This window comes from Odocoileus virginianus, chromosome 20 (assembly GCF_023699985.2).
Source record: "Odocoileus virginianus isolate 20LAN1187 ecotype Illinois chromosome 20, Ovbor_1.2, whole genome shotgun sequence".
NCBI lineage: Eukaryota > Metazoa > Chordata > Mammalia > Artiodactyla > Cervidae > Odocoileus > Odocoileus virginianus.
This window is the reverse complement of record NC_069693.1, coordinates 9,090,939-9,116,996: the sequence shown is the minus strand read 5'-3', so window position 1 is coordinate 9,116,996 and position 26,058 is coordinate 9,090,939. Positions and strand designations below refer to the sequence as shown.

General features: G+C 47.8%; 1 protein-coding gene across 1 annotated transcript in view; it reads left to right on the top strand.

The window, feature by feature from the left end:
- Window positions 1-25,992, top strand: part of RELB (RELB proto-oncogene, NF-kB subunit) — a 28,578-nt gene extending 2,586 nt beyond the window's left edge. The window contains exons 3-12 of the mRNA XM_020898231.2: window positions 2,793-2,801; window positions 4,458-4,804; window positions 14,019-14,176; window positions 15,576-15,667; window positions 15,846-15,977; window positions 17,585-17,689; window positions 19,957-20,172; window positions 20,960-21,028; window positions 21,169-21,246; window positions 25,194-25,992. Coding sequence (XP_020753890.2) covers window positions 2,793-2,801; window positions 4,458-4,804; window positions 14,019-14,176; window positions 15,576-15,667; window positions 15,846-15,977; window positions 17,585-17,689; window positions 19,957-20,172; window positions 20,960-21,028; window positions 21,169-21,246; window positions 25,194-25,579 — 1,592 coding nt within the window. The 3' untranslated portion in view covers window positions 25,580-25,992. The remainder of the gene's footprint in view (window positions 1-2,792; window positions 2,802-4,457; window positions 4,805-14,018; window positions 14,177-15,575; window positions 15,668-15,845; window positions 15,978-17,584; window positions 17,690-19,956; window positions 20,173-20,959; window positions 21,029-21,168; window positions 21,247-25,193) is intronic.
- The last annotated feature ends 66 nt before the right edge of the window (window positions 25,993-26,058 follow it).

The following is a 26,058-nucleotide window of genomic DNA, read 5'->3' as shown; positions in this document are numbered from 1 at the left end:
GCAGTGCTGAGGACTCAGCAATAACTGAGACAACCCTGGCTGTGCCCTCACAGGGTTCCCTACCTAGACGTGGAGGCAGCTAGGTACACAATGAATTAACTGTAGGATTGTAAAATGTGATAAAGGCTATAAACAAGTCTTGGGATCAGTGACACCTAAATAGCAAGGTGGGGATGGGAGAACTGAGATGGAGGGAAATTTTCCCTCGCTTTGATGAACCAGATACACACTGGGCCCTGGGTATAGTGGGGAGGGGCAGATGTGTTTCCTCCTCTCTGGTGCTCACAGTCTACAGTAGACTGATGTGAGTCACTGTAATGTAAGGTCATGTCAAATCCTAACAAGTGTCATGAAAATGATAAAACCAAGGCACCTAACTATGAGTGACTGGAATGGGGGTTCTGGGGGTTACCTTGGATAAAGTAGTCAGGGAAGACCTATCTAGGAGGTGACATTGGAATGGGGACCTGCAAGTGGAGAAGGAGGCATACAAAGAACTGAAGGAAGGGCATTCTGGCAGAGACTAACCTGTGCAAAGGCCCCGAGGCAAGTGGTGAGAAAGACGGCTGCTCAAGTGTGCTCAAGGGACTGCCCCTGAATGGTGGCTAGTTTGTGTAGGAGGTGGGGGTGGGGGTAGGTTGAGTAGACCCTGAATAAGACCCTGACTGAAAGAGGATTTTAATTTTAGATAATAATAATTTTTAAAAACTAATAATTAAGCTTTATGAAGGGCCTGAAGTGTTCAGACCCTATACTAAGCAATTTCCCAGTGTGCTTCTAAATCCTCATGCTAATGCCTGAGATGTATCAGCTCATTTTATAGAGAAGAAGGCTCAGAGAAGTTAGGCAACTTGCCCAAGGCAACACAGCCAGCAAGTGACAGCTGGGATTCAAACTGACATCTGTGTGACTCCACACCTGATACTCTGATATGATGTCTTCAAACCTCCCCATTTTATAGACAAACTTCTGCTGCTAGAGAGCAAAAGCAATTTTCCCAAATTCATAAAGTAATGTCTCTGACGCCTTACCCAACAATAGCCAGCGTTTATGTATCACCTACTATTATGGAGGTTCTAAGTGCTTCCTGTATATCAGCTCATTTAATTTTCACAACAGCCCCACAAGAGGGGCATTATTATTATGTCCATTTTATAGATGAAGAAACCAAGGCACAAAAAGAGGTTAAGGGACTTCCCCTGGAGAAGGAAAAGGCTACCCACTCCAGTGTTCTGGCCTAGAGAATTCCATGGACTGTATAGTCCATGGGGTCACAAAGAGTCGGACACGACTGAATGACTTTCACTTCACTGGTGGTCCAGTGGCTAAGACTTTGCACTCCCAATGCAGGGGGTCCAGGTTCCACCCCTGGTCAGGGAACTAGATCCTACATGCCACAACTAAGAGTTCACATGCCACAACTAAAACATCCCAAATTCTAAACTACAAAAAAAAAAAGTTAAGTAATGGGCTCAAGGCCACATTAGCACACAGCAAGGAGTGGAACCAGGATTTGAACTGAAGCAGTCCAGAGCTCCAAAATTGCCCAGGCCTCAGTTTCCCCTTGCAGCCTGGGAGTTCCTTGAGGGCTCGGACACAGGCTAAGTCATCTTTGGAGCCCCGGGTCATCCAGCACAGACACCTGAGAAGGTGTTTCCAAGTTGAAGTGACTTGACGTCGGCCCTGCCACTGACCGACAGCATGTCCCCTCCTTTCTCCCAGCCTCAGTGTCCCCATCTATCAAGTGGGGGTGTCTTCCTCACCCTGCTGACTTCACAGATCACATGAGATAAGAAGTGTAGGAAGACTGCTTGCTTTCCAAGGAGCAAAGGTCTGGCTGCCAGGAGCCACTCCCGGAGAGTGGAGGAGGAGGACAGATCTGGCAGCTGAGCAGCTCGGCGATAATCCAGCCGCCAGTCGCCAGCACAGGCAACTGTGGATGGGGCACCTGGACCCCGCCTGCCCTCCCTGGCTGTGTGACCCTCCAGGCTTGCTTGCTCCCTCGGGGCTCCCGTTGTTTTACGTCTGTGGAATGGTGGGAGGTTGGTTTCGATCCTCCATGGTCCCTTCCAGGGCTGAGCTTTCCTGAGGAGGTGATAAGGGGCTTCCCCAGCATTGCTGTTATTCCCTCCTTAGGGAGAAGGGGTGAATCCCAGATCCTGGGTGGGCACTGCTTGGGGACCAGCAAGGAATGCAGAGCAGGTGGTTGCTTGGGGTGGAGGATCAGCCTCCCTGGAGCTTTAGACACCAGCAAGTGATATCTTGGGGTCTCGGGTGGGCTTTAGGGAGGGGTACAACCTCACATTTTGTTTAGAATCTTTTTTTTTTTTTTTGTCTGAGCTGTAGAGCTTGTGGGATCTTAGTTCCCCAGCCAGGGATCAAATCTGGACCCTTGGTAGTGAAAGCAGAGAGTCCTAACGACCAAACCTCTAGGGATTTCCCTTGTTTAGAATCTTAGGTGTCCCCCTTTTTTTTCCCCCTGGTGATAAAACCCTTGACTTTTCATCAGATTTTCAACAATGCTTCATTATCCCTGGTCTAAATGTTTTGAGGGGAGGCATTTGAGGGTAGCCTAACCCTAGGACCCCAACATTGGGAGCTGAAGGGAAAGTAGACCAGGAGCAAGAGATGGGGGTTGGGGCTTAACATCCCAGGATTTCCTAGGATGGAGGAAGAGGGAAGGGTTCCAGGAGGGGAAGGGGTTGGCGGGGGGTTCTATCTTAAAACATGAAAGTCTTGAACACTTTCTGGACCTCACCTTTCTTACCTTTCTCTTTCTCTTCCTTCCACAGATGAACTGGGTAAGTATCACAGGGCGGTCTAGGGGGGAGGCTAAAGAGTCCCAGGTGGTCACTGAGGGGGATCTTGGCCTTCCTTTTTGGTGAGGAGGTCACGGTGTGACTTCTGGGACTGCTGGGGGATTTTAACAGTCATGTGCTCTCAGGGTAATTAGCAGCGCTTGTGAAAATGCAGCATATGCCAGCTGCCTTTAATATTAGTTACCATTACTACGACTATTGTTCATTCCTTGAGTGCACTGTATGGAGCACGAGCTGTGGATTCAGCCCTGAAGCGAAGCCTCTGCCCTCTTGGAGCTGATACTCTAGTGGCGGAGACTGAAGGAAAAGGAATAAAGAACAAAACAATGTTAGATTGGGCTAAGGCTTGTGAAGGAAATAAACAGGAAAGGGCCTGGGGAAAATACATTAGATCGGGCCTTTCTGAAGAGGTGAACTGAGACTGGAAGGACGAGAAGGAACCAGAATGGTTCAAATAGGGGGACCAGGCAGATGGAGGAACCAGTACAACACTCTGAAGAGGGCCGGGCTTGGTGGGTGCAACAGAAAAGAGACCAGAATGTGGTGAGAGGGGGCAATGGGAGGCCAGAGGCCCAGGACAGCCAGGATTCTGTGGCCAAGGCCAGGGGTTGTCTTGTTTTCCTGAGATGAATGGAGTTTGGGGAGAGCTTTATATGGGGAAGGTGTTGACTGACTCTTGGGGAGATGGGAGCCACTGGAGGTTTCTGTGCACATGAGGACAGGGTCTGATATCAGATCCCTCCAGCGATGTGTGGCAGATAGACTGGAAGAGGGGAGGTGGGGACCAGGAGCAGTGATCAGATGGAAAAGGATGGAGGGCGGCCCAGGGAGGAGGCAGCGGGGGTGGGAGAAGTGGTGGGATTATACATGTATATTTGAGGGAGAGGCAGGAGAGTTCCAGGTGGTGCTAATGGCAAAGAATCCTTCTGCCAATGCAGGAGATGCAAGAGACGTGGGTTTGATCCCTGGGTCAGGAAGATCCCCTGGAGGAGAAAGTGGCAACTCACACCGGTATTCTTGCCTGGGAAATCCCATGGACAGAGGAGCCTGGCAGGCTACAGCCATAGCGTCACAAAGAGTCTGACAAGACTGAAGCGACTTAGCACGCACACACACACATGCAGGAGAAGTTCATGGATTAGACCTAGTGGATGTGGGATCCTGAGCCGCTGACAACATGGCATCCTTCCAGCTTGATCACTGGATGGTGATGCTCCTTTCTGATATGAAGCTTCAGCAGAGCGGCTGTTATTCCTGTTGTTATTAAATGGGGCAAGATGGAGGCAGGGGTGCCTGTGACTTGGTCTTACCTTGATCCAGGTGAGAGGTCATGGAGGCATGGGTGCAGGAGCTGTTTTGGAGGCTAGTGGACATGAGCGTGCAGGAGAAGGAGAAACCAGGCCGACCCCCAGGGCCTTAAGAACTGGGGATGCTGGGGGTCTGTTTGCAAGAAGGAAGGCAGGGGCTTTTTTGTGTGTTAAGAGCTGAAGCCCCTACTCTCTGTGTATGAAGCCCACAAGAAATCTGTCTTGAAGAAATGAATGAACAGGAAATGGAGAGGGTGGCAAAAGTCAGGGGATTAAACAAGCCTTTTCTTTTAACAATCAGCGTCACCCCCAGTTTTGGCTTCTCCCGCAGAGATCATCGACGAGTACATCAAGGAGAATGGCTTCGGCTTGGAGGGGGCGCAGCCCGGCCCGGGCGAGGGGCTGCCGCGCCTGGTATCTCGCGGGGCGGCCTCCCTGAGCACCGTCACCCTGGGCCCCGCGGCGCCTCCGCCCCCGGCCACACCGCCGCCCTGGGGCTGCACCCTGGGCCGGCTGGTGCCCCCGGCCCCGGGCGCCGGGCCGCGGCCGCACCTGGTCATCACCGAGCAGCCCAAGCAGCGCGGCATGCGCTTCCGCTACGAGTGCGAGGGCCGCTCGGCTGGCAGCATCCTCGGAGAGAGCAGCACGGAAGCCAGCAAGACGCTGCCCGCCATCGAGGTAGGCAGAGGGAGATGGGCACCAGGAGTGGGGGGAGGCGGGGCGTGGGGTGGAGACTCGCGATTCTCTTGCCCCCAGGAGTCACATGCGCGTATTTCTTTATTCGTGCATTTTTATGATGATGATGATTGTTTTAAATTTTTCATTTATTTATTTTTGGCTGCACTGGGTCTTCGTTGCAGTGGGCTTTCCCTAGTTGCCGAGCGTGGGGGCTACTCTCTAGTTGTGGTGCAGGCTTCTCATTGAGGTGGCCCCTCTCGTGGCAGAGCAGGGGCTCTAGGCCCTTGGACTCAGTTGCTCCACAGCATGTGGGATCTTTCCAGACCAGAGGTTGAACCCCTGTCCCCTGCATTGGCAGGCAGATTCTTATCCACTGCACCAAGGGAGAAGTCTCTATGGTGGTTATTATTACTGTTGTTGCTACTTTTGGGGTGGATGATACCACTGGGGTGTGTGTGTGTGTGTGTTAGTCGTGCTCAGTCATGTCCAACTCTGCGACCCCGTGGACTGTAACCTGCCAGGCTCCTCTGTCCATGGAATCCTCCAGGCAAGAATACTGAAGTGGATTGCCATTCCCTTCTCCAGATACCGCTGTTACTTGGCATTAAATTTAAAGAGTTTTCAGAGAAAGACCTTCTTCCTGGCAATATGGCAGTATTGATCAGAATTATTATTGCTGTAAGGGCAGTGTAGCCTCTTGGTTCACGGTAAGAATCCGAGTGCTTGAGTTCGAATCCTGCTTCCACCATCTGCTAGCTGTGCTGCCTCGGGCACGTTACTCAGTCACGCTGTGCCTTCTCTACAAAACCTGATAATAGGGACTTCTCTGGTGGTCCAGGGTTTAGGACTCTGCTTTCATTCCTGAGGGCCCAAGGTTCAATCCCTCGTTGGGGAACTAGGATTCTGCAAACCGAGCAGCATGGCAAAAAAAACAAAGTAAAATAAAACCCCCAAACTTCTGGAAGTGGGATTGCCCATCAAAGGCAACTTGACAGCTGTTGCCAAGTTGCCCTCCTTGGGGGTTGCACCCATGACTGTCTCTCCCAGTGATGTCTGGGAGGCCTGGTGCCTCATGCCTCTCCAGCACGGAACCTTCTTGTATTTCTGGATCTTTGCCCAAGTGTCCGTGGACCCTGAATTGTGTCCTCACCATCCCACTCGCCCCAGATCCAGGCCCAGGTCCTCCCTGACCTCCAGCTTCCTGCCTGGTGACCAGCTCTCAGTCCCCTGCAGATTTCCCTTCCCTCTTCAGTGAGGCAGCCAGAGGGGTGCTGGTAAATTACACATCTGCTCCTCTCTCCTGCTTAGAATCCTCCTTGGTCTCCTGAGTACCCTCAGGAGGAGGCCCAAGGTCCTCCTGGGGAAGAGCCTCCCCGGGGTCTCTTAAGACCTTTGCTTATTTCTTTTTAAAGATTTATTTAATTATTTAACTGTGTTGGGTCTTAGTTGCAGCACATGGGATCTTCCATCTTAGTTGTGGCATGTTGGATCTAGTTCCTTGACCAGGGATGGAACTCAGGCCTCCTGCATTGGGAGCATGAAGTCTTAGTCACTGGACCACCAGGGAAGTCCCTCTAAGACCTTTCCTGGTCCGGCTTCTGCTGCCCACTCCCACCCGGAGCCCTCACTCCCCACCATCCAGTCATCACACCTTTGCCACTGCTGTTCCTCCTGCCTGAAATGCTTTCCACCTGCAGCCTTGAGTTCAGTTCAATCACTCAGTCGTGTCCGACTCCTTGTGACCCCATGGACTGCAGCATGCCAGGCCTCCCTGTCCGTCACCAACTCATGGAGTTTACTCAAACACATGTCCATTGAGTTGGTGATGCCATCCAACAATCTCATCCTCTGTCGTCCCCTTCTCCTCCCGCCTTCAATCTTTCCCAGCATCAGGGTCTTTTCAAATGAGTCAGTTCTTCACATTAGGTGGCCAAAGTATTGGAGTTTCAGCTTCAGCATCAGTCCTTCCAATGAATATTCAGGACTGATTTCCTGGATCTCCTTGCTGTCCAAGGGACTCTCAAGACTCTTCTCCAACACCACAATTCAAAAGCATCAATTCTTCGGCGCTCAGCTTTCTTTATAGTACAACTCTCACATCCATACATGACTACTAGAAAAACCATAGCTTTGACTAGATGGACCTTTGTTGACAAAGTAATGTTTCTGCTTTTTAGTATGCTATCCAGGTTGGTCATAACTTTTCTTCCAAGGATCAGGCGTCTTTTAATTTCATGGCTACAGTCACCATCTGCAGTGATTTTGGAGCCCCCCAAAATAGTCTCTCACTGTTTCCAGTTTCCCCATCTATTTGCCATGAAGTGATGGGACCAGATGCCATGATCTTAGTTTTCTGAATGTTGAGTTTTAAGCCAACTTTTTCACTTTCCTCTTTTACTTTCATCAAGAGGCTCTTTAGTTCTTCACTTTCTGCCATAAGTGTGGTGTCATCTGCATATCTGAGGTTATTGATATTTCTCCTGGCAATCTTGATTCCAGCTTGTGCTTCATCCAGTCCAGAAGTTCTCATGATGTACTCTGCATATAAGTTAAATAAACAGGGTGACAATATACAGCCTTGACATACTCCTTTCCCAATTTGGAACCAGTCTGTTGTTCCATGTCCAGTTCTAACTGTTGCTTCTTTTTTTTTTTTTTTCATTTATTTTTATTAGTAGGAGGCTAATTACTTTACATCATTACAGTAGTTTTTGTCATACATTGAAATGAATTAGCCATGGATTTACATGTATTCCCCATCCCGGTCCTAACTGTTGCTTCTTGACCTGCATACAGATTTCTCAGGAGGCAGGTCAAGTGGTCTGGTATTCCCATTTCTTTAAGAATTTTCCACAGTTTGTTGTGATCCACACAGTCAAAGGCTTTGGTGTAGTCAGTCACCCCCTATTTACCTGTGAGGCCTCAGCCCACCTCAGGGTTGCCTTTTCTGATCCCCATCCTGGTGCCGGCTTCCGCGTGTGAGATGTTTCCGTCTCCTCTCCCTCAATGCCTCTCTCTCTATTTATTTAATTGGAGAATAGTTGCTTTACAATGTTATGTTGGTTTTTGCTGTACAACAGTATGAATAAGTCATAACTATATATATATCCCTTCCCTCTTCAGCCTCCCTCTCACCCCACCCTTGCCTCTCTCTTTATATAGACATTTATAGAGGGCAATTTGAAAGTGAGTTGGAGATATGATACTTCACTCAAAATGTTTCTGCCTGTATCTCTCAAAAGCCATGACTTTTTTCTGCAAGGTAGAACCTGTATAATGACAACTCTGTTATCACGTACTAGAAATGTAATATTCATGCAATGATATCTTCTAAGGTTAAGTCCATAGTCTATTGATCCCACTGACCCCAGATATCCTTTATACTTTTTTTTCTTTGGTCCACTTGTTTAATATCTGGTCTAGTCCAGTCCTGCCTTTAGTTGTCAGGTCTAAATATTTGTGTACCCTCTCCATTCATACATTCAAACCCTAACTCCAAAAGTTGGAGTAGAAAATGGCAACCCGCTTCAGTATTCTTGCCTGAGAAAATTCCATGGACAGAGGAGCCTGGAGGGCTACAGTCCATGGGGTTCCAAAGAATTGGACACGACTGAGCACACGCAACTCTGAAGGTGATGGTGGTAGGAGGTGAGGCCTTTGAGATCAGTGCCCTTATAAATGAGGTCCCAGAGCACGCCCTCAGCCCTTCCCCCATCTGAGGACACGGTGACAGAGCCTGCGCCCAAAAGAGGCCCTCACCAGAACCCAGCCGTGCTGGCACCTTGATCTTGGACTTCCAGCCCCCAAAATTCTCAAGAAATAAAGACGGGTATCTTCAGTGTCCTTTGACCTGGGTTTGTTCCTCAGGCTGCCTTTGCGTTTTGGGACGGCGACGTTTATGGAGGACAGAAAAGGTGTTGTTTTTTTGTTGTTGCTTATTTCGCTATGCTCCATCTTAGTCGTGGCCCAAGGAATCTTCGATCTTCATTGTGGTATGCAGGCTCTTTAGTTGCCTCATGAGGGATTTTTTTTTAGTTATGGCACATGGACTCTTAGTTGCAGCATGTGGGATCTAGTTCCCTGACCAGGGATCGAACCTGGGCCCCCTGCATTGGGAAGTTCGGAGTCTTAGCCACTGGACCACAAGGGAAGGTGCTTTGTAGTATGTCCCACATTCTGGATTTATTGGCTGTTTCCAGGTTAGATCGGATTATTAATTTTGGCAGGAATACCCCAGTGGTGAGGCTGTGGTCCTCTTAGAGTCTGACATCCTGGCACGTGGAGTGGCAGTTTGTCCTAATATCTGATGCTGAATCGGATCCCGCGGTTAAGGTGGTTTATACTAAGCTCCAGCTGCCCTCACAGAATCCCACAGACTGGTTGCCTTGAACCACAGGAATTTATTGTCTCATGATTCTGGAGGCGGGAAGAACAAAACTGAGCTATCAGCAGGGTTGGTTTCCTCTGAGGCCTCTCTCCTAGGCTTGCAGATGGCCGCCTTCTCTCTGTCCTCACTTGGTCTCTCCTTTTTGTCCACACTGGTGTCTCCTTGTGCATCCAAATTACCTCTTCTTGTTCAGTCACTCAGTTGTGTCTGACTGTTTGTGACCCCATGGACTGCAGCATGCCAGGCTTCCTTGTCCTTCACCATCTCCTGGAGTTTGCTCAAACTCATGTCCATTGAGTCAGTGATGCCATCCAACCATCTCATCTTCTGTCATCCCCTTCTCCTCCTGTCTTCTTTAATCTTTCCCAGCATCAGGGTCTTTTCCAGTGAGTCAGTTCTTCGCATCAGGTGGCCAAAGTACTGGAGTTTCAGCTTCAGCGTCAGTCCTTCCAATCAATATTCAGGGTTGACTACCTCTTCTTGTAGAATGGCAACCCACTCCAGTATTTTTGCCTAGAGAATTCCATGAACAGAGGAGCCCAACGGGCTACAGCCCACAGGGTTGCAAAGAGTCGGAGACAACTGAGCAACTTTCACTTCAGAACAGAAGGCCAAGAGCAGAGTGGATTAGTCCCCACCCTAAGTGAAAGTGAAAGTGTTAGTCACTCAGTCGTGTCTGAGTCTTTGCGACCCTGTGGACTGTAGCCCATCGAGCTCCTCTGTCTGTGGGATTTTCCAGGCAAGAATACTGGAGTGGGCTAGCCATTCCCTCCTCCAGGGGATCTTCCCAACCCAGGGATCCAACTTAGGTCTCCTGAATTGCAGGCAGATTCTTTATTGTCTGAGAAATCAGGGTAGTCTCCACTCTAAGGGCTGATTAATTTACTCACCTCTCTAAAGGGTATAAGGCTTCCCAGGTGGTACTAGTGGTAAAGAATCCACCTGCCAATGCAGAAGATGCAAGAGACATGGGTTCAATCCCTGGGTCAGGAAGATCCCCTGGAGGAGAAAGTGGCAACCCACTCCAATATTCTTGCCTGGGGAAAATCCCATGAACAGAGGAGCCTGGTGGGCTACAGTCCATGGGGTCACAAAACAGTCAGACTCGACTAAGCACAGCACTTACAGGGTCTGTCTCCCTGCGGCTAGGGCTTCAACATATGAATTTTGGAAGCGTGCAGTTTAGCCCATAACAGGTAGTGACTCACTTCCTTGATGGTCCAGTGGTTAAGACTGCATGCTTCCACTGCAGGGGCACCAGTTTAGTTGCTGAACAGGGAATTAAGATCCCACAAGCTGCATAGCGAGGGAAGAAAAAGCCACCAAAGTGATGAATAATTCTCAGTCTAAATAAAATCCAGTCCTCTCTCAATTAACATAGTCCTTGCAGTTTTTGAAACTTCAGTGTATTTGAAAGTTATGGGGAAAAAAATGTGTGCGTGTGCGCTCAATCGCTCAGTCGTGTCCAACTCTTTTCGACCCCATGGACTGTCGCCCACCAGTCTCCTCTGTCCACGGAATTTTCCAGGCAAGAATACTGGAGCAGGTTGCATTTCCTATTTTAGGAGGTTACCTGACCCAGGGATCTCCTGCGTTGGCAGGCAGATTCTTTACCATTATGGCACTGGGGGAAAAATGCTATATATGTAAAATGGAAGGAGGTTCTGGCTTCTGACTTTTTCAAACAGGCTTGTCACCAGTGTGAATGCTGGTGGGATATTCAGAAGTCTTATAGGATTTGTGTGGGTCTGTCCTGGTATTGCGGGCTGGGTAGCATCTCTGGCTCTGTGTACTGCCTCCTGTGTCTCCATCACCAAAATTGTCACCAGTATCACAAACACCCCCTAGAGGGCAGTACTCGCCCACTGAGACACACCTGTTCATTGTATTTTATAGGCACCAGCTTTACATGTTCACTTTCCTTGGTGGCTCAGCTGGTAGAGAATCTGCTTGCAATGCAGGAGACCTGGGTTCGATCCCTGCGTTAGGAAGATCCCCTGGAGAAGGGAAAGGCTACCCACTCCAATATTCTGGCCTAGAGAATTCCATAGTCCATGGGGTTGCAAAGAGTCAGACATGACTGAGCAACTTTCACTTTTCATGTTCATATCACACTTTAGAGGTTCTCTGATGCCAGCAGGGCCCTGTGAGTGACCTAGGAAAACCAAGTGGGTCTGGGCCTCATCTCAAGGGGCTGGTATCTGTCTGCTGCCTCATGTGGCTGCTGAGTAGAATTCCAACCCTGATTGTCATAACTTCCTTTTTAAAAGGAGGACCTGGAAATCTGGAATAACATGATGTCTCATACCTTTTAAATGTGGGCTCCAAATTTTCCCCAACTTCTTCCTTTTTTTTTTTTTTTTGCCATGCTACACAGTGGTCGGGACCTTAGTTCCCTGACCAGGGATCAAACCTGTGCCCTCTGCAGTGAAAGTGCAGCCTTAACCACTGAACGTCAGGGAAGTCCCTTCACCAACTTAAAAAAAAAAATTTTTATTTTATTAAATTATAGTTGATTTACAATATCTTGTTAATTTCTGCTGTACATCAGTGATTTAGTTATATATATGTATGTATATATATATTTATACATATATTCTTTTCATTATGGTTTATCACAGGATATTGAATATAATTCCCTGTGCTATCCAGTAGGACCCTGTTGTTTATCCATCCTACATATAATAGTTTGCATCTACTAATCCCAAACTCTCAGTCCTTCCCTCCCCTACCCCGCCCCAACTTTTTATTTTGAAAAAAAATCTTTTAAATCTTTTTTCTAGGTTTCTTGTTTGTTTCTTTCTTTGAGGTATAACTGAATACAAAAAACTACTTATTTAATGTACACATTTTGATGAATTTAGAATGAAAACAACTGCAATCTCCAGAAAAATTTAAAAAATAGTACAACAAGCACCTGTGTACCCTTCACCTGTATTCACCAGTAGACCTCAATTTTACCTCAACTTGCTATATCTGACCCTCTTTCCATGCATGCAAATATGCGTAGTGTTCACACACACACAGATATGCACATTGCTTTTTCTGCGGACCCATTTGCAGATGAGTTGTAAATATCATGTTATTTCACCTGTAGATACTTCAAGGGGCATCTTCTAAAAATAAACTCCTGGTGGCTATGATGCTCATTACTATCCCTAGGAAAAAATCAGTAATATCCCATAATATCATCTAATATACAGTCCATGCTGAAATTTCCAAATCGTTCCCCCCATATTTTTTTTTTTTTAAGATCTGTTGGTTGATTGATTTTTGGCCATGCCAGGTCTTTGTTCTGCACGGGCTTTCTCTATTTGCAGTGAGTGGGGGCTTCTCTTCGTTGTGGTGCTCAGGCTTCTCCATTTGGCAGTTTCTTTTGGAGTGGAGCACAGGCTCTAGGCTGGAGGGCTTCAGTAGCTGTGGCTCACTGACTCTAGAGCACTGGCTCAGTAGTTGTGGTGCTTATTGCTCTGGGCTTAGTTGCTCCAGGCATATAGGATCTTCTCGGACCAGGGATAGAACCCATGTCCCCTCCATTGGCAGGTGGATTCTTAACCACAGGGAAGTCCCTCAAAATGTGTTTTATAATGATTTCTCCCTCCTCAATCTAGGGTCCTATGTTGCATTTGGTTGTGTCTCTGAGTCTCTCTCCTCTTGTTTTTGGAAATTGAGTTGTATTTGATTAAATATTAAGTGTGTAGCTCTAAGAATTTTGACATATGTATACATTATTTAACTACCAGCAGATCAAAATACATTTTTTGTTCTTTTTTAACCCCAAATATGACACCTATCTTTTTCTTTGACTGCTCTGGGTTTTAGTTGTGGTGTGTGGGATTTAGTTCCCCAACCAGGGATCAAACCCAAGCCCCCTGTATTAGGAGCACAGAGTCTTTAGCCACTGGACTACCAGGGAAGTCCTCACTCATCTTTTTATTGTCTTTCATGACCCAGATATGTCTGAATGGATGACCTGCAGTTAGGGCTTGTTTGACATTTCCTCACGACTAGATTCTGGGGTTGCACTTCTGGAGGGGCTGTCATAGAAGAAAGCCTTCTTTATGGTCCAGCTCTCACATCCAGATGTGACTACTAGAAACATAAGTTTAACTAGACGGACCTTTGTTGGCAAAGTGATGTCTTTGCTTTTTAATACAAGCTGTCTAGGTTCATCATAGCTTTCCTCCCAAAGAGCAAGCATGTTTTAATTTTGAGGCTATAGTCACCATCCGCAGTGATTTTGGAGTCTAAGAAAATAAAACTTTCCCCCCTTCTATTTGCCATGAAGTGATAGAACCGGGTGCCATGATCTTAATTTTTGGAATGTTGAGTTTTAAACTAGCTTTTTCACTCTCCTCTTTCACCCTCATTAAGAGGCACTTTAGTTCCTCTTCACTTTCTGACCTTAGAGCAGTATCATCTGTGTGTCTGAGGTTGTTGACATTTCTCCCGGCAATCTTGATTCCAGCTTGTGATTCATCCCAACAGAGGATGCCTGTGCTCTGTTGGCCCCGTATTGGTGATACTGACCTTGATCACCTGGTTAAGGTGGTGTCTACTGGGTCTCCCCACTATGAGTATGTTATCTGTGGACCACACTTGGAGACCTTGTGTGCATCCATTTTTTTTTAAGTGGCCAAAGAAAGCGCATCTGTGGGTCAGCTCTCACGTTATGAGGTCCCCAGGTTGGAAGCTTTGGGTTTTGGATCTAAAAGAAGTCTTCAACCGACACACTTCCATTGTTGAGGGGGAGAGGAGGTACCAGAGGAGGCTTGGATGGGTGGAGGTGTCTGCGATGGGACCCCAAGAGCACCCGTCTTCCTGCAGCTCCGGGACTGTGGAGGGCTGCGGGAGGTGGAGGTGACCGCCTGCCTGGTGTGGAAGGACTGGCCTCACCGAGTTCATCCCCACAGCCTCGTGGGGAAAGACTGCACAGACGGCGTCTGCAGGGTGCGGCTCCGGCCTCATGTCAGCCCTCGGCACAGGTACCTGACCCCTGACTCCTTGCGCTTGGTCATGGAGATTTTGAGGGGCCGAGGATCACCCCAGGAAACCTTAGGACTGGGGCAGCTTGACCAGACTCTCCCTGCTGCATTGCCTAGATGGGGAAACCAAGGTCTGGGAACAGTGGAGGGTCTCATTTAGGCCTGGAACCCTGCTGCATGCACATTCACATGCATTATATCTATCCCCATTTTGTAGAGAAGAAAACCATGGCTCAGAGAGGTGAAGGAGCCCAGATAGCCAATGGCAGAGCTGAGATTTTACTCCAGACCTGACTTAACTGCAAGGCCCATTCTTTCTTTCACTTTATAATTTATATGTTTTCAGTTTAAAAAAGTAAAAGGTTCAGAAAGGGTGTGCAGTGAAAAATAAATTTCTTTCCATCTTTGGTTGCCTAGTTACTAGTGCCCCTTCTTGGAGGCAACTAAAGATATGCTATGCCTATATATATACATACACACACACACACACACACACACACACACATATATATATTTGTCATTCCCTTATGAATGGTAGAGCCATTTGCACCTTGTTTTTTTGTTTTAGTACATCTGAGAGATAATTCCTATCAGTACATTTAGAACTGTCCTATCCTTTTTATTGGCTGCATAGTATTCCAATGCATGGATGTTAACAATTGATTGAATATGTCCTTATTAATGGGCACTCATTTCAATCTCTTGTTGCTTTGTTACTATTATTCAATGAATGGTTTCATATATACCCTTCTCTAGGATAAATTCCTAGAAATGAAATTGTTGGCCCCACATCTGTGCATTTATATTTTTAGCAATTTATAAACTTAATGAAAATGTAAGTTCTGTGAGAGCAGAGATTTTATCTCTTTTGTTCCCTGCTGTATCCCCCTGTTCCCTGTGCCTAGCACAGTCCCTGGCACACAGTAGGTGTTCAGGAAATCTTGATGGAATGAATGAATACTGCTGTGTTGCCTTTTAGTACGTGATCACTTAGGTGATTTACAGTCCCTCCAGCAATGAGTGAGAGTGCCTGATTCTCTACAACATCACTTACAGAGGATATTATCCAGCGTTTTGATCTCTGCTGTTTTGGAGAGTTTTTTTTTTAAAACATTGATATCACATTTGAGTTTAATTGGCAGTTTTCTTTTTATAAATGAGGTCAACTGGTGCTTTCATGAGATAAAGATAAGGTGTGTCCCCAAGTTCTCTCAGGAATCCTCCATTCCCCTAAGGGTTTGAGCCCCAATCCCGTCCCAGTGCTGGGAACCCTGGGCCTAGGGGGGCTTCAGCCTCTGAGGGTGTGAGCCCCGCAGCAGCATCTGCCAGAGCCGTCTTGTGGGTCAGGGCTACACCTGCCCTCTCAGGAGTACCTCCCTTCACCCCTTCCCCCACTCAGCTTTAACAACCTGGGCATCCAGTGCGTGAGGAAAAAGGAGATCGAGGCTGCCATTGAGCGGAAAATTCAGCTGGGCATCGACCCTTACAACGGTGAGTCCCTATGCCTAGCTCAGCATCTCATCCTCCTAAACTGCTCACCCTTCCGCCACCCCATCCCCTCGCCTTTTCCAGTATCCACCATTGCCCCAGCCCCATCCCTTCCCTCTCCCCCATCCCCTTACTAGGGTCTCCACCACCCCCACTCAGCCTTCCTGTATCTCTCCTACAGCTGGGTCCCTGAAGAACCATCAGGAGGTGGACATGAATGTTGTGAGGATTTGCTTCCAGGCCTCATACAGGGACCAGCAAGGACAGATGCGCCGGATGGACCCTGTGCTCTCTGAGCCCGTCTACGACAAGAGTGAGTTGAGGGTGCTGTTCCATTAGGATTGTCTTTGGTTGCAAGTACTGGAAAGCCTCACACAGAATGGGTGAACAAACAGGGAATTCTTTTTTTTTTTTTTCTCAGTTATTAAGTCTGTTCCTATTGATTCAGCTGCTCAGCTATATCAGGGTGCTGGTTCAGTAGCTCTGTGATTCTCGTGGCCTTTCCCTCATGGTCATGAGCTGGCTGCCACAGCTCCAAACATCATATCTGTGTTCAAGATGGTGTGTGGGGTCACCCTGTATGGTGTGCAAGCTGTACACTGCCCACCTCTAGAGGTCAGCATTTACTAAGTAGCCTATGGCAACAGCGCCTTCTGGTATTGTAGAAAGCACAATCAGTACAACTATACGACGCAGTCCTTGGGAAGAGGCAGCATAAGTAATATCTCTCTCTTTTACAGAAAATGATACATTTCTCAGAATCACCCTGATAGGCATCTGCTTATGTCTCATTGGCCAGAACTTGGCTTCATGGCCATCTTTAGTTGCAAAGCAGTCTGAGAAAGCATGTATTTAGATTTTTCATCCTCTATAGAGGGGTACAGGCATAGAAGAGGATATTAGGAATAGCTGTTAGATTTTAGCCCACTTACAGTGACTGCCGCAAGCATCAAAATGGGCAGGGAGTATTAATTCTATCTGGGCTTTTATGGATGCAAGAGATAGAATCCCAACTCACATAAGGAAAAAAAAAAAAAGAATGTTAGTTCCATTAACTAAAAATATCCAGAGGTAATATGATGCTTCACGTTTGGCTTTATCCAGGCTCTCAGTGATGTCATTAGGGATCTATTTCTCTCTATCTCTCGGTCATGCTTCCTTCATGTTAGAGTCACTCTTAGCAGGGCCCTCCCAGGCGGGGGCAAAATAACTGTACAAAAGTCTAGTCTTATGTCCTACCAGCCTGGAACTTTTCTCCGGCTCCTGAAGAGAGATTCTTTTACCCAATTTCTTTTTTTTTTCCTGCATGCAGCCTTTCTCTAATTGTGGTGAGTGGGGGCTACTCTTTATTGAGGTGCGTAGGCTCTAGGCACTTGGGCTTCAGTAGGTGTGGCAAGTGAGCTTAGTAGTAGCGGCTCAAAGGCTCTAGAGCTCAGGCTTAGTTGCTCCGTGGCATGTGGAATCTTCCCATACGAGGAATTGAACCTGTGTCTGCTGCATCAGCAGGCAGATTCTTATCCCCTGTACCACCAGGGAAGTCTTACCCAATATTTTTGCTCACATCCTCCTCTCTGACCAATCATCTGTGGCCAGGAGGAGGCGATGCTTTGATTGGCCAGGTCTAGGGCACGTGGTCACCACTTGGCTACCAGTGGGCTTTGACCTATCCAATCCCCATGACAGAGATGGGAGCTCGCTAGACCTCAGCGCGGAGGACTCATGAATTTCCATTAACCCCTCCACCCCGGGCGTCTTCTTTTTCCACCTGCACCACAGGTTCCAAAAATATCAGACACCCTGGCTTGTCCATTTCCCAGCTCTCCAACCCCGAGTGGGCACCCATGGGGTTCCTGGTAAGGATTTAATGACTGAATTCTTTTTTCTTTTCCCCTTTGTGTGTCTTCCTCTCCTCTTTCCCAGAGTCTACAAACACGTCGGAGCTACGGATTTGCCGAATCAACAAGGAGAGTGGGCCGTGCACGGGTGGCGAGGAGCTCTACCTCCTCTGCGACAAGGTGCAGAAAGGTGAGGGGCCTGGGGCGGCGAGCGGGCAGAGTGGGGTCTGACGCTTGCAGAGAGGGAGACGGTGAGGGGTAGCTGGTTAACCAGGGGAGCCTAGGAGAAGGGTCCAGAGCTCTGCTTTCAGATATTGCCCATTGATTCACTCTCTCACTGAGTCACCCAGCCACACACCCACTCACTCATTCATGAACGGAGAACGAAGCCTGTTTATACTGGCCAGCGTTGAGTGCTGGGAAGACCTTGGCATCAGGAACTTTGGGGAACTACTCTGGTATTAAAATCGTGGAGTTGTATAAATAAATGCTTAATGACAGTTGGGTCAGAGCTCCAGATGGAGAAAATGGAGGAGGTTTCCATTTGAGTCATGTCCATTCAAATGTCAAAACCCCTTTCTCAAACAGGGTTTTTATTTATTTATTTTTTATTTTATTTTATTTTTTTTTTCAAACAGGGTTTTTAAAAATTTTACTATTTTTTCATTTTTGGCTGCGCTGGGTCCTTGTTGCTTTGTGTGGGCTTACTCTAGCTGTGGCGAGCAGGGGCCACTCTTCATTGCGATGCACAGGCTTCTCATTGTGGTGGCTTCTCTTGTTGCAGAGGACAGGCTCTAGGCGCACACATGCTTCAGTAGTTGGAGCACGCGGGCTCCGTAGTTGCGCCATGCGGGCTCTGGGGCACCGGCTCAGCAGTTGTGGTGCACAGGCTTAGTTGCTCCACAGCATGTGGGGTCTTCCCAGATCAGGGATCGAACTCATGTCCCCCTGCATTGGCAGGTGAACTCTTATCCATTGTGCCACCAGGGAGGTCTGGGTTTTGGGGTTTTTTTTTGAACGAGTAAATGGTTATTGGGTGGCTCCTCTATGCTGGCCCCTGTGCTAGGCAGTGCTGGGACATAGCAGTGACTGAGACATGTCCAGACTCTGCCCTCACAGGGCTCTCAGTTCAGTGAGAGGTAGGGAAAGAAATACAAATTATAAATATGCATAATGCTGATAGGGAAGAAGACATAATACTGAGACTGAACAACAGGAAGACCAGACATGGTCCAGGCATCTGGGAAGGCTTCCTGGAGGAGGTGATATTTGAGCTGAGATCTGAGGAAGGCCAAGGAGATTCTTAGGAGCCTGGGAATTGGGGTTAGGGCAGAAAAACTGATCCTGCCCTGGGTGAATGATTCAAGGTAGATGTGAGTTCTATTCCATCATTGACTCACTGGCTGATTTTGGCCAGGTGACTTCACTACCCTGAGCCAGTTTCCTCAACTCCTAAAATGAGCTGGTATTAAGATGAGATGGGGGGAGCGGGGATCAGGATGGGGAACACATGTAAATCCATGGCTGATTCATGCCAATGTATGGCAAAAAACACTACAATATTATAAAGTAATTAGCCTCCAACTAATAACAATAAATGGAAAAAAAAAAAAAAAAGATGAGATGGGATCCCAAGTACCTAAGAGCTACATCACAAAGAGTTAGCATTTACTGAGGATTTTCTGAGTTCCAGACCTGGAGCTAATATTTTGCATAATGCTTATAAAAGCCATCATACTTAACAAGGATTGATCACCTATTATGTTAAGTCCTCTTCTAAGCCCTTTTATTGGAATGACTCATTTAATCCTCCTAACAAGTCCTATGAGGTGAGTGCTAGACTTTCCCTCTTTAGGGTGATGACACTGGGCCCAGAAATATCAGTAACTCCCCCCAAGTCCTAGGAGCTAGTGCTGAAGAGCTCCCATCTTGGATTTCCATCTTGGCTGCACCACTTCTTGACCATGTGACCTTGGACAAGTGGCTTAATCTCCTGGTGCCTTTGCTTTCTCCTCAATATCATGGGATTCCTAGAATTGCTGTATGTCTTAGAGGTAATCTGTGTGTGTCCAACACATATAAAGCCTCAATATATATACATATATATGGGCTTCCCAGGTAGCGCTAGTGGTAAAGAACCTGTCTGCCAATACAGGAGACGTGGGTTCGATCTCTGGATTGTAAAGATCTCCTGGAGGAGGAAATGGCAACCCACTCTAGTATTTTTGCCTGGAGAATCCCATGGACAGAGGAGCCTGGTGTGCTACTATTCATAGGAGTCAGACATGACTGAAGTGACTTAGCATGCATGCACGCATAATTAGTTTTTTTTTTTTATCATTTTCAATTAGTTTTATTCTTAGAAATACTGGTGTTGATTTTGGGGGAGGCTGAGTGAGTTGGGTCTCTGGTGGACCAAGTGTCTTGGCTCAGCTGATGCCCCCACTTTCCTGCCAGAGGATATATCGGTGGTGTTCAGCAGAGCCTCCTGGGAAGGCCGGGCTGACTTCTCCCAGGCCGATGTGCACCGCCAGATTGCCATTGTGTTCAAGACACCACCCTACGAGGACCTGGAGATTGTTGAACCTGTGACAGTGAACGTCTTTCTGCAGCGGCTTACCGATGGGGTCTGCAGTGAGCCTCTGCCCTTCACCTACCTGCCTCGGGACCATGGTAACCACGGCAACCCAGGGTGACCCACTGCCCCAGAGACCAGGTCTCTGGCCTTACTTGGGGTGACCCAAAGGGAAAGGGGAAGAGGCAGAATAGAATGTGAGCTCCGAGTTGCACAGACTGGGGTTCAAATCCTGATCTGCTTACTGGCTTATGTGACCTTGGCTTTTCCTAGTCTCAGACTCCTCCTGTGCAAAATGGAAATAACAGTACCCATCTCTTGATATTTTGGGATTATTTAATGATTTCTCCTCTCAGCACAGCTGCTCATGCCTGGGCCTCTGCTGGGAACATAGTGGTACCAGAGACAGCCCCAGCCCTGTGCTATGAGGCTCATCGTCCCACGGAGGTGGGGGGATGAGGGGGAACAGATCCATTCCCATACAGGGACAGCCAGAGTGGGCAGGGCTGGGATGGAATTGCTTACAGAATTCGGCTTGCAGAGTAGGACAACTGACCCAGCCTTAGAGTTCAGGGAGGGTTTCCTGGAAGAGGGGGCAGTTGACCTGAGGACAGGAGGGTGACTAAGCAGTTTTCCAGGGAAGTGGTAAGAGTTGAGGAAGAGTGTTTTAAGCAGCTGGAACAGCAAGTGCAAAGGCCCTGAGGCAGAATCATGCCTGGGATGTTCCAGTGTGGTTAGAAATGGATTTGGGTTTTATTCTAAGATATGGACATCTATATACATTGGTTGGGAAAAAGCCAGAACAGCTCAACAACTTCCCAAATGGTTTCTATAATTCTTATTTTTCATGGGTTATTTTTTATGCCTCTGGTATCTCCTGAACAGACAGCTACGGCGTGGACAAGAAGCGGAAACGGGGGCTGCCTGACGTCCTTGGGGAGCTGAATAGTTCCGGTGTGTCCCCTCTGCGCCTTTTGATGTCCCTCTCCAGGTCCCTGGGAGGGGTTGACTGACCCCACCGCCCTGCCCACTCCCCCAGGTTGGGCAGGAGGGGCTGGTGGGATCCAGGGGTCCTCATCTTTGCCTTCCTTCAGATCCCCATGGCATTGAGAGCAAACGACGGAGGAAAAAACCAGTCTTCCTGGATCAATTCCTGCACAGCCATGGCTCAGGTGGGTATTGGTTCAGTGCAAGCCCCTGCCCTCAAGGTGGGCTGAGGCGGGGGCTGTAGCCCCGCTTTTCTAGCCTCTCCAGGCCCCCCAAGAGCTCCTACATGGCCAGTGCCTCACCACTTAACCAGCAACATAAAGTGGAAAGAATAGTGGCTCTGGACACAGTCCAGAGGCTCTGATCTCCACTTGGCCATGTACATGCTGTGTGACCTTCATCAAGTTGCTCTACCTCTCAGAGCTTCAGGGCTCCTCTGAAAAGTATCACCACATACCTACCTCATTGGCCCTTTAAATATTACTGTATTTATTTTTACAGACACTCTGAGCATAACTGCTTTGTGTGTGTTCACTCAGTCCCTCTGGGGGGTGGGGGGTGGGTGCTGTCATCTCCTCTCATGCCCCAGTCCCATTTTACTGGTGAAAAACTTGAGGCCCAGAGAGGTGACATCTCTTGCCCAAGGTCACACAGCCAGTCTGTGGTGGAGCTAGGAGTTACACCTGAGCAAAAGTTTATTTACTTATTAATTTATTTAAATTTTTAATTATTTAATTAGGCTGCAATAGGTCTTAGTTGCATGTGGAATCTTCAGTCTTCTATTAGTTGCGGCATGTGAACTCTCAGTTGCGGCATGTGGGATCTATTTCCCTGACCAGGGATCAAACCCAGGGCCTCTGCATTAGGAGAATGGAGTCTTAGCCACTGGACCACCACCCATGGGCATAGGTTTAGATTAGTGATGATACATATGAAACCAGTAGTAGGGAGTAGATGATGGATAAATAGAAGTGGTGTCAAAGCTAGCCAGCCTTGAATTCAGTCACCCTCTGACCTCTTCTACCACGGCCTTCATCTCAACTCACATGCCAGCCTCTAGATCCCATGAACCGTAACCCTGTCTGGCTGCTATCCAAAGCCTCCCTACTTGCTGACCGCTAGCTCTAAGAACGCTGTCCCCAGCACCCCAGCTACCCCAGGAGCCCAGCTCCCAGTCAGCTCCCAACCAGAATCTGCTGGAGTTGTCAATCTCAGCCAATCACCTAAAGGTTTCAAGTGTCATCTGTTGTCCCCCCAACCCCTCTAACCAATGCCCAAGACCTCTGCCCCTAGAAACCCCCAGTCCTAGTCCATCTCACCAAACTTCAACCCTGAATCCCTGAAATCCCTCATCATTAGCCATTTAGTAATTCTTTCGCCTGCTCCATCACCCCAATTTCCCACTATTTAAAGTTCCCCTTTCTCATTCCTGTGGCAAAGCTGCCCTGGCACTAGAGTGGAATGGTTAGGAACCTGGCCTCTGCAATCAGACTGGGTTTGAATTCAAGGCCACAATTTAGCCACTGTGTGATCTTTTTTTAAAAAAATATTTATGGCTGCATCAGGTCTTAGTTGCAGCATGTGGGCTGTTTGTTGAACTACAAGGTCTTCTCTCTAGCTGTGGTGTGTGGGGGGTCTAGAAATGTATTTGTGGTGCATGGGCTTAGTTACCCTGAGGCATGTGAGATCTTAGTTCCTGAACCAGGAATCAAACCTGTGCCCCCTGAATTGGAAGGTGGATTCTTAACCACTGCGCTGGGGAGTCCCAATGCAACCTCTTTGGGCCTCAGTTTACTTAACTTGCAGATGGAGATCTTCCTTTTTGGGGTTCCTTCCAGAATTTAGTGAGGCCACAAGGCACAGTTATTTAGTACAGGATTTGGTGCCCAGGAGATGTTAGGAACTTGCTGGAAACCAGGAATGCCAACTGTATTTGTTATGATCATGTTTAACTGCATTCACAGCAAAATCTCAAATAACAGGAGCTTCAATAGGATAGGACATTATTTCTCCTCTCACATTAACACAGTCCAGGGGTGGGTGGTCCACAGATGGTTTGGTGGCTGCATGATTATCGGCGACCCAAGCTCCTGCCATTTTCAGCTCATAATTTCCACCTTATGATGCAGAATGGCTATTGCAGCTCCAGCCATCATGCTCACATTTCAGCCAGTAGCACTTGGTTATATGTCCACGTGAAGCTACAAGGGAAGCTGGGAAATAGAGTTCCAGCAGCACTCTGACTCCTTCTAAAATAAGTGTAGTCAGTCTTTGCTGGTAAGGTTTGTCTTGTCTCAAAAAGACTTCCACAATAGCACTTACCATTTTACCTTACAATTTTGGGACTTGATATTTCTCCTTGGGTCTCCCATGCTGTGGAGATTTCACCTTTTGGGTTGTCTTTAAATGCTGGGGGGCTTTGGAGGATCCTTTTCTTCCTCATTCTTAAGGAAAACCCACTAGCATTATAGGAGCACAGTTTCAACCCTGGTTCCACAACTCACCTGTGGACTGCAAGTTATTTTGCCTGTTTGCTTATTAAATAAGAATGATTCTTAGTTTCTTGAGGAACTTCCAAACTGTTTTCCACACACCAATTTACCCTCCCACCAACAATGTATGAGGGTTCTCTTTTCTCTACATCCTCACCAGCACTTGTTATTTATGACTTTCTGATGACAGCCATTCTGACAGGTGTGAGGTAATACTTCATTGTGGTTTTTATTTGCATTTCTCTGATGATTAACCATGTTGAGCATCTTTTCATGTGACTGTTGGCCAACTGCATGTCTTCCTTAGAAAAATGTCTATTCAGTTGCTCTGCTCATTTTCTTAGTTGGGGTATTTGTTTATTTAATATCGTATGAGCTGTTTTTATTTTGGACATTAACCCTGTATTGGTCATATCATTTGCAAATACCATATGACCCAGCAATTCCACTCCTGAGTGTATATCCAAAACAAACAAACAAAATGAAAACACTAATTTGAAAAGAGACATGTACCCCAGTGCATAGCACCATTGTTTACAATAGCCAAGAAATGGAAGTAACCTAAGTGTCCTTCAATAAATGAATGGATAAAGAAGATGTGGTGTATATATATATATATATATATATACTGCAGCAGCAGTAATCCATTGTATATATATATATATAATATACAATGGATTACTGCTGCTGCTTAGTCGCTTTAGTCGTGTCCGTCTGTATACTACCCTGTGGACTGCAGCCTGCCAGGCTCCTCTGTCCATGGGATTCTCTAGGCAAGAGTCCTGGAATGGGTTGCCATGCCCTCCTCACAATGTATTACTACTCAGTCATAAAACTGTAATTTGCAACAACATGGATGGACTTAGAGAGTATTATGCTTAGTGGCAGAGAAAGACAAATACTGTACAACTTATATGTGGAGTCATAAAAAAAGTAAATATAACAAAAAAGAAATACTGACAGATATAGACAACAAACTAGTGGTTATCAGTGGGAAGAGCGGAGGGGGAGGGGAAATACAGGGATGGGGATTAAAAGGTACAAATTACGATGTATAAAATAAATCAGCAACAGGGACAGGGAATACAGCACAGGGAATATAGCCAATATTTTATAACAACTATAAGCAGAGTATGGGCTTCCCTGGTGGCCTGCATGGTAAAGAATCCACCTGCAATGCAAGAGACCTGGGTTCAGTCCCTGGGTTGGGAAGATCCCCTGGAGAAGGGAATGGCAACTCACTCTAGTATTCTAGAAGGGCAATGCCCTTCTAGTATTCTTGCCTGGAGAATCCCATGGACAGAGGAACCTGGTGGGCTACAGTCCATGGGGTGGCCAAGAGTCAGACACAACTGAATGATTAAGCACACACGCATAAGTGGAGTATAACCTTAAATAATTGTGAATCACTATGTTGTACACCTGAAACGTATAATACTGTCCATCAACTATACCTCAAAAAAAATTATTGTAAATAAAAAAAAAGAGAGAAAGAACGGTGATAGTCCCTACTCCCAGTTCTCCCTGGCGTTACAGGAGGCCACATGATAAAGTGTTTAGCCATGGACCCGGCATTTGACCTGGCGGGAGGTCGGCCGTAAAAGCCCACCACGCTTCCTTCTTTCTCCTCATCCCTGCAGGACCGTACCTCCCACCGTCAGTGCTGCTACCGGACACAGACTTCTTCCCGGGCACCGTATCCCTCCCTAGCCTGGAACCCCCCGGCGGGCCGGACCTCCTGGACGACGGCTTTCCCTACGACCCCGCTGCCCCAACGCTCTTGACCATGCTGGACATGTTGCCCCCAGCGCCACCACTCACCAGCGCTGTCGCGGGCAACGGCGGTGCAGGGGCTGCGGTCGGGGAGCCCCCCGGCCCTGAGCCGCTGACGCTGGACTCGTACCAGGCCCCGGGCCCCGGGGACGGAGGCACTGCCAGCCTCGTGGGCAGCAACATGTTCCCCAACCAGTACCGTGAGGCCGGCTTTGGGGGTGGCCTCCTGTCCCCGGGCCCTGAGGCCACGTAGCCCCGCGGCGCTGGAGGAGAGGCGCTGGGTGGGGAGGGAGGTGGTCTTCCAACCAGGATACCCAGCACCCCCATCCCCTGGGGCGGCCCTTGGTCAGTCTTCCAACGTCCTCGTCCTTCTGAATCGGACATCTTCAGCGCTGGGGAGAAACTCCGTAGCACCGGTTTCTCCTGAGCTCATTTTACAAATGAGAAAACTGAATCTGGAGAGGAAAGGGGGCTTGGCTCTCAAGCACTAGCTTGTTAAAGCTGCTGTCTCAGCCCCCACAAGCAGGGGCACCTTCTCCAGGGGGATTCTGTTGTGTATATATGGGAGGAGGGTGCAGATCCCCCATCCTCCTTCCCCAAGCTTGAAGGTGGGGGGGGGGGGTAGGTTGTTTGTTCAGAGTCTTCCTAATAAAGATGAGCTTTTGATCCCTGGGGGTCTCGTCTCTTCGCTAGAGAAGCAACCGCCGCCCTTACGTACGAAGTCTCCAGGCT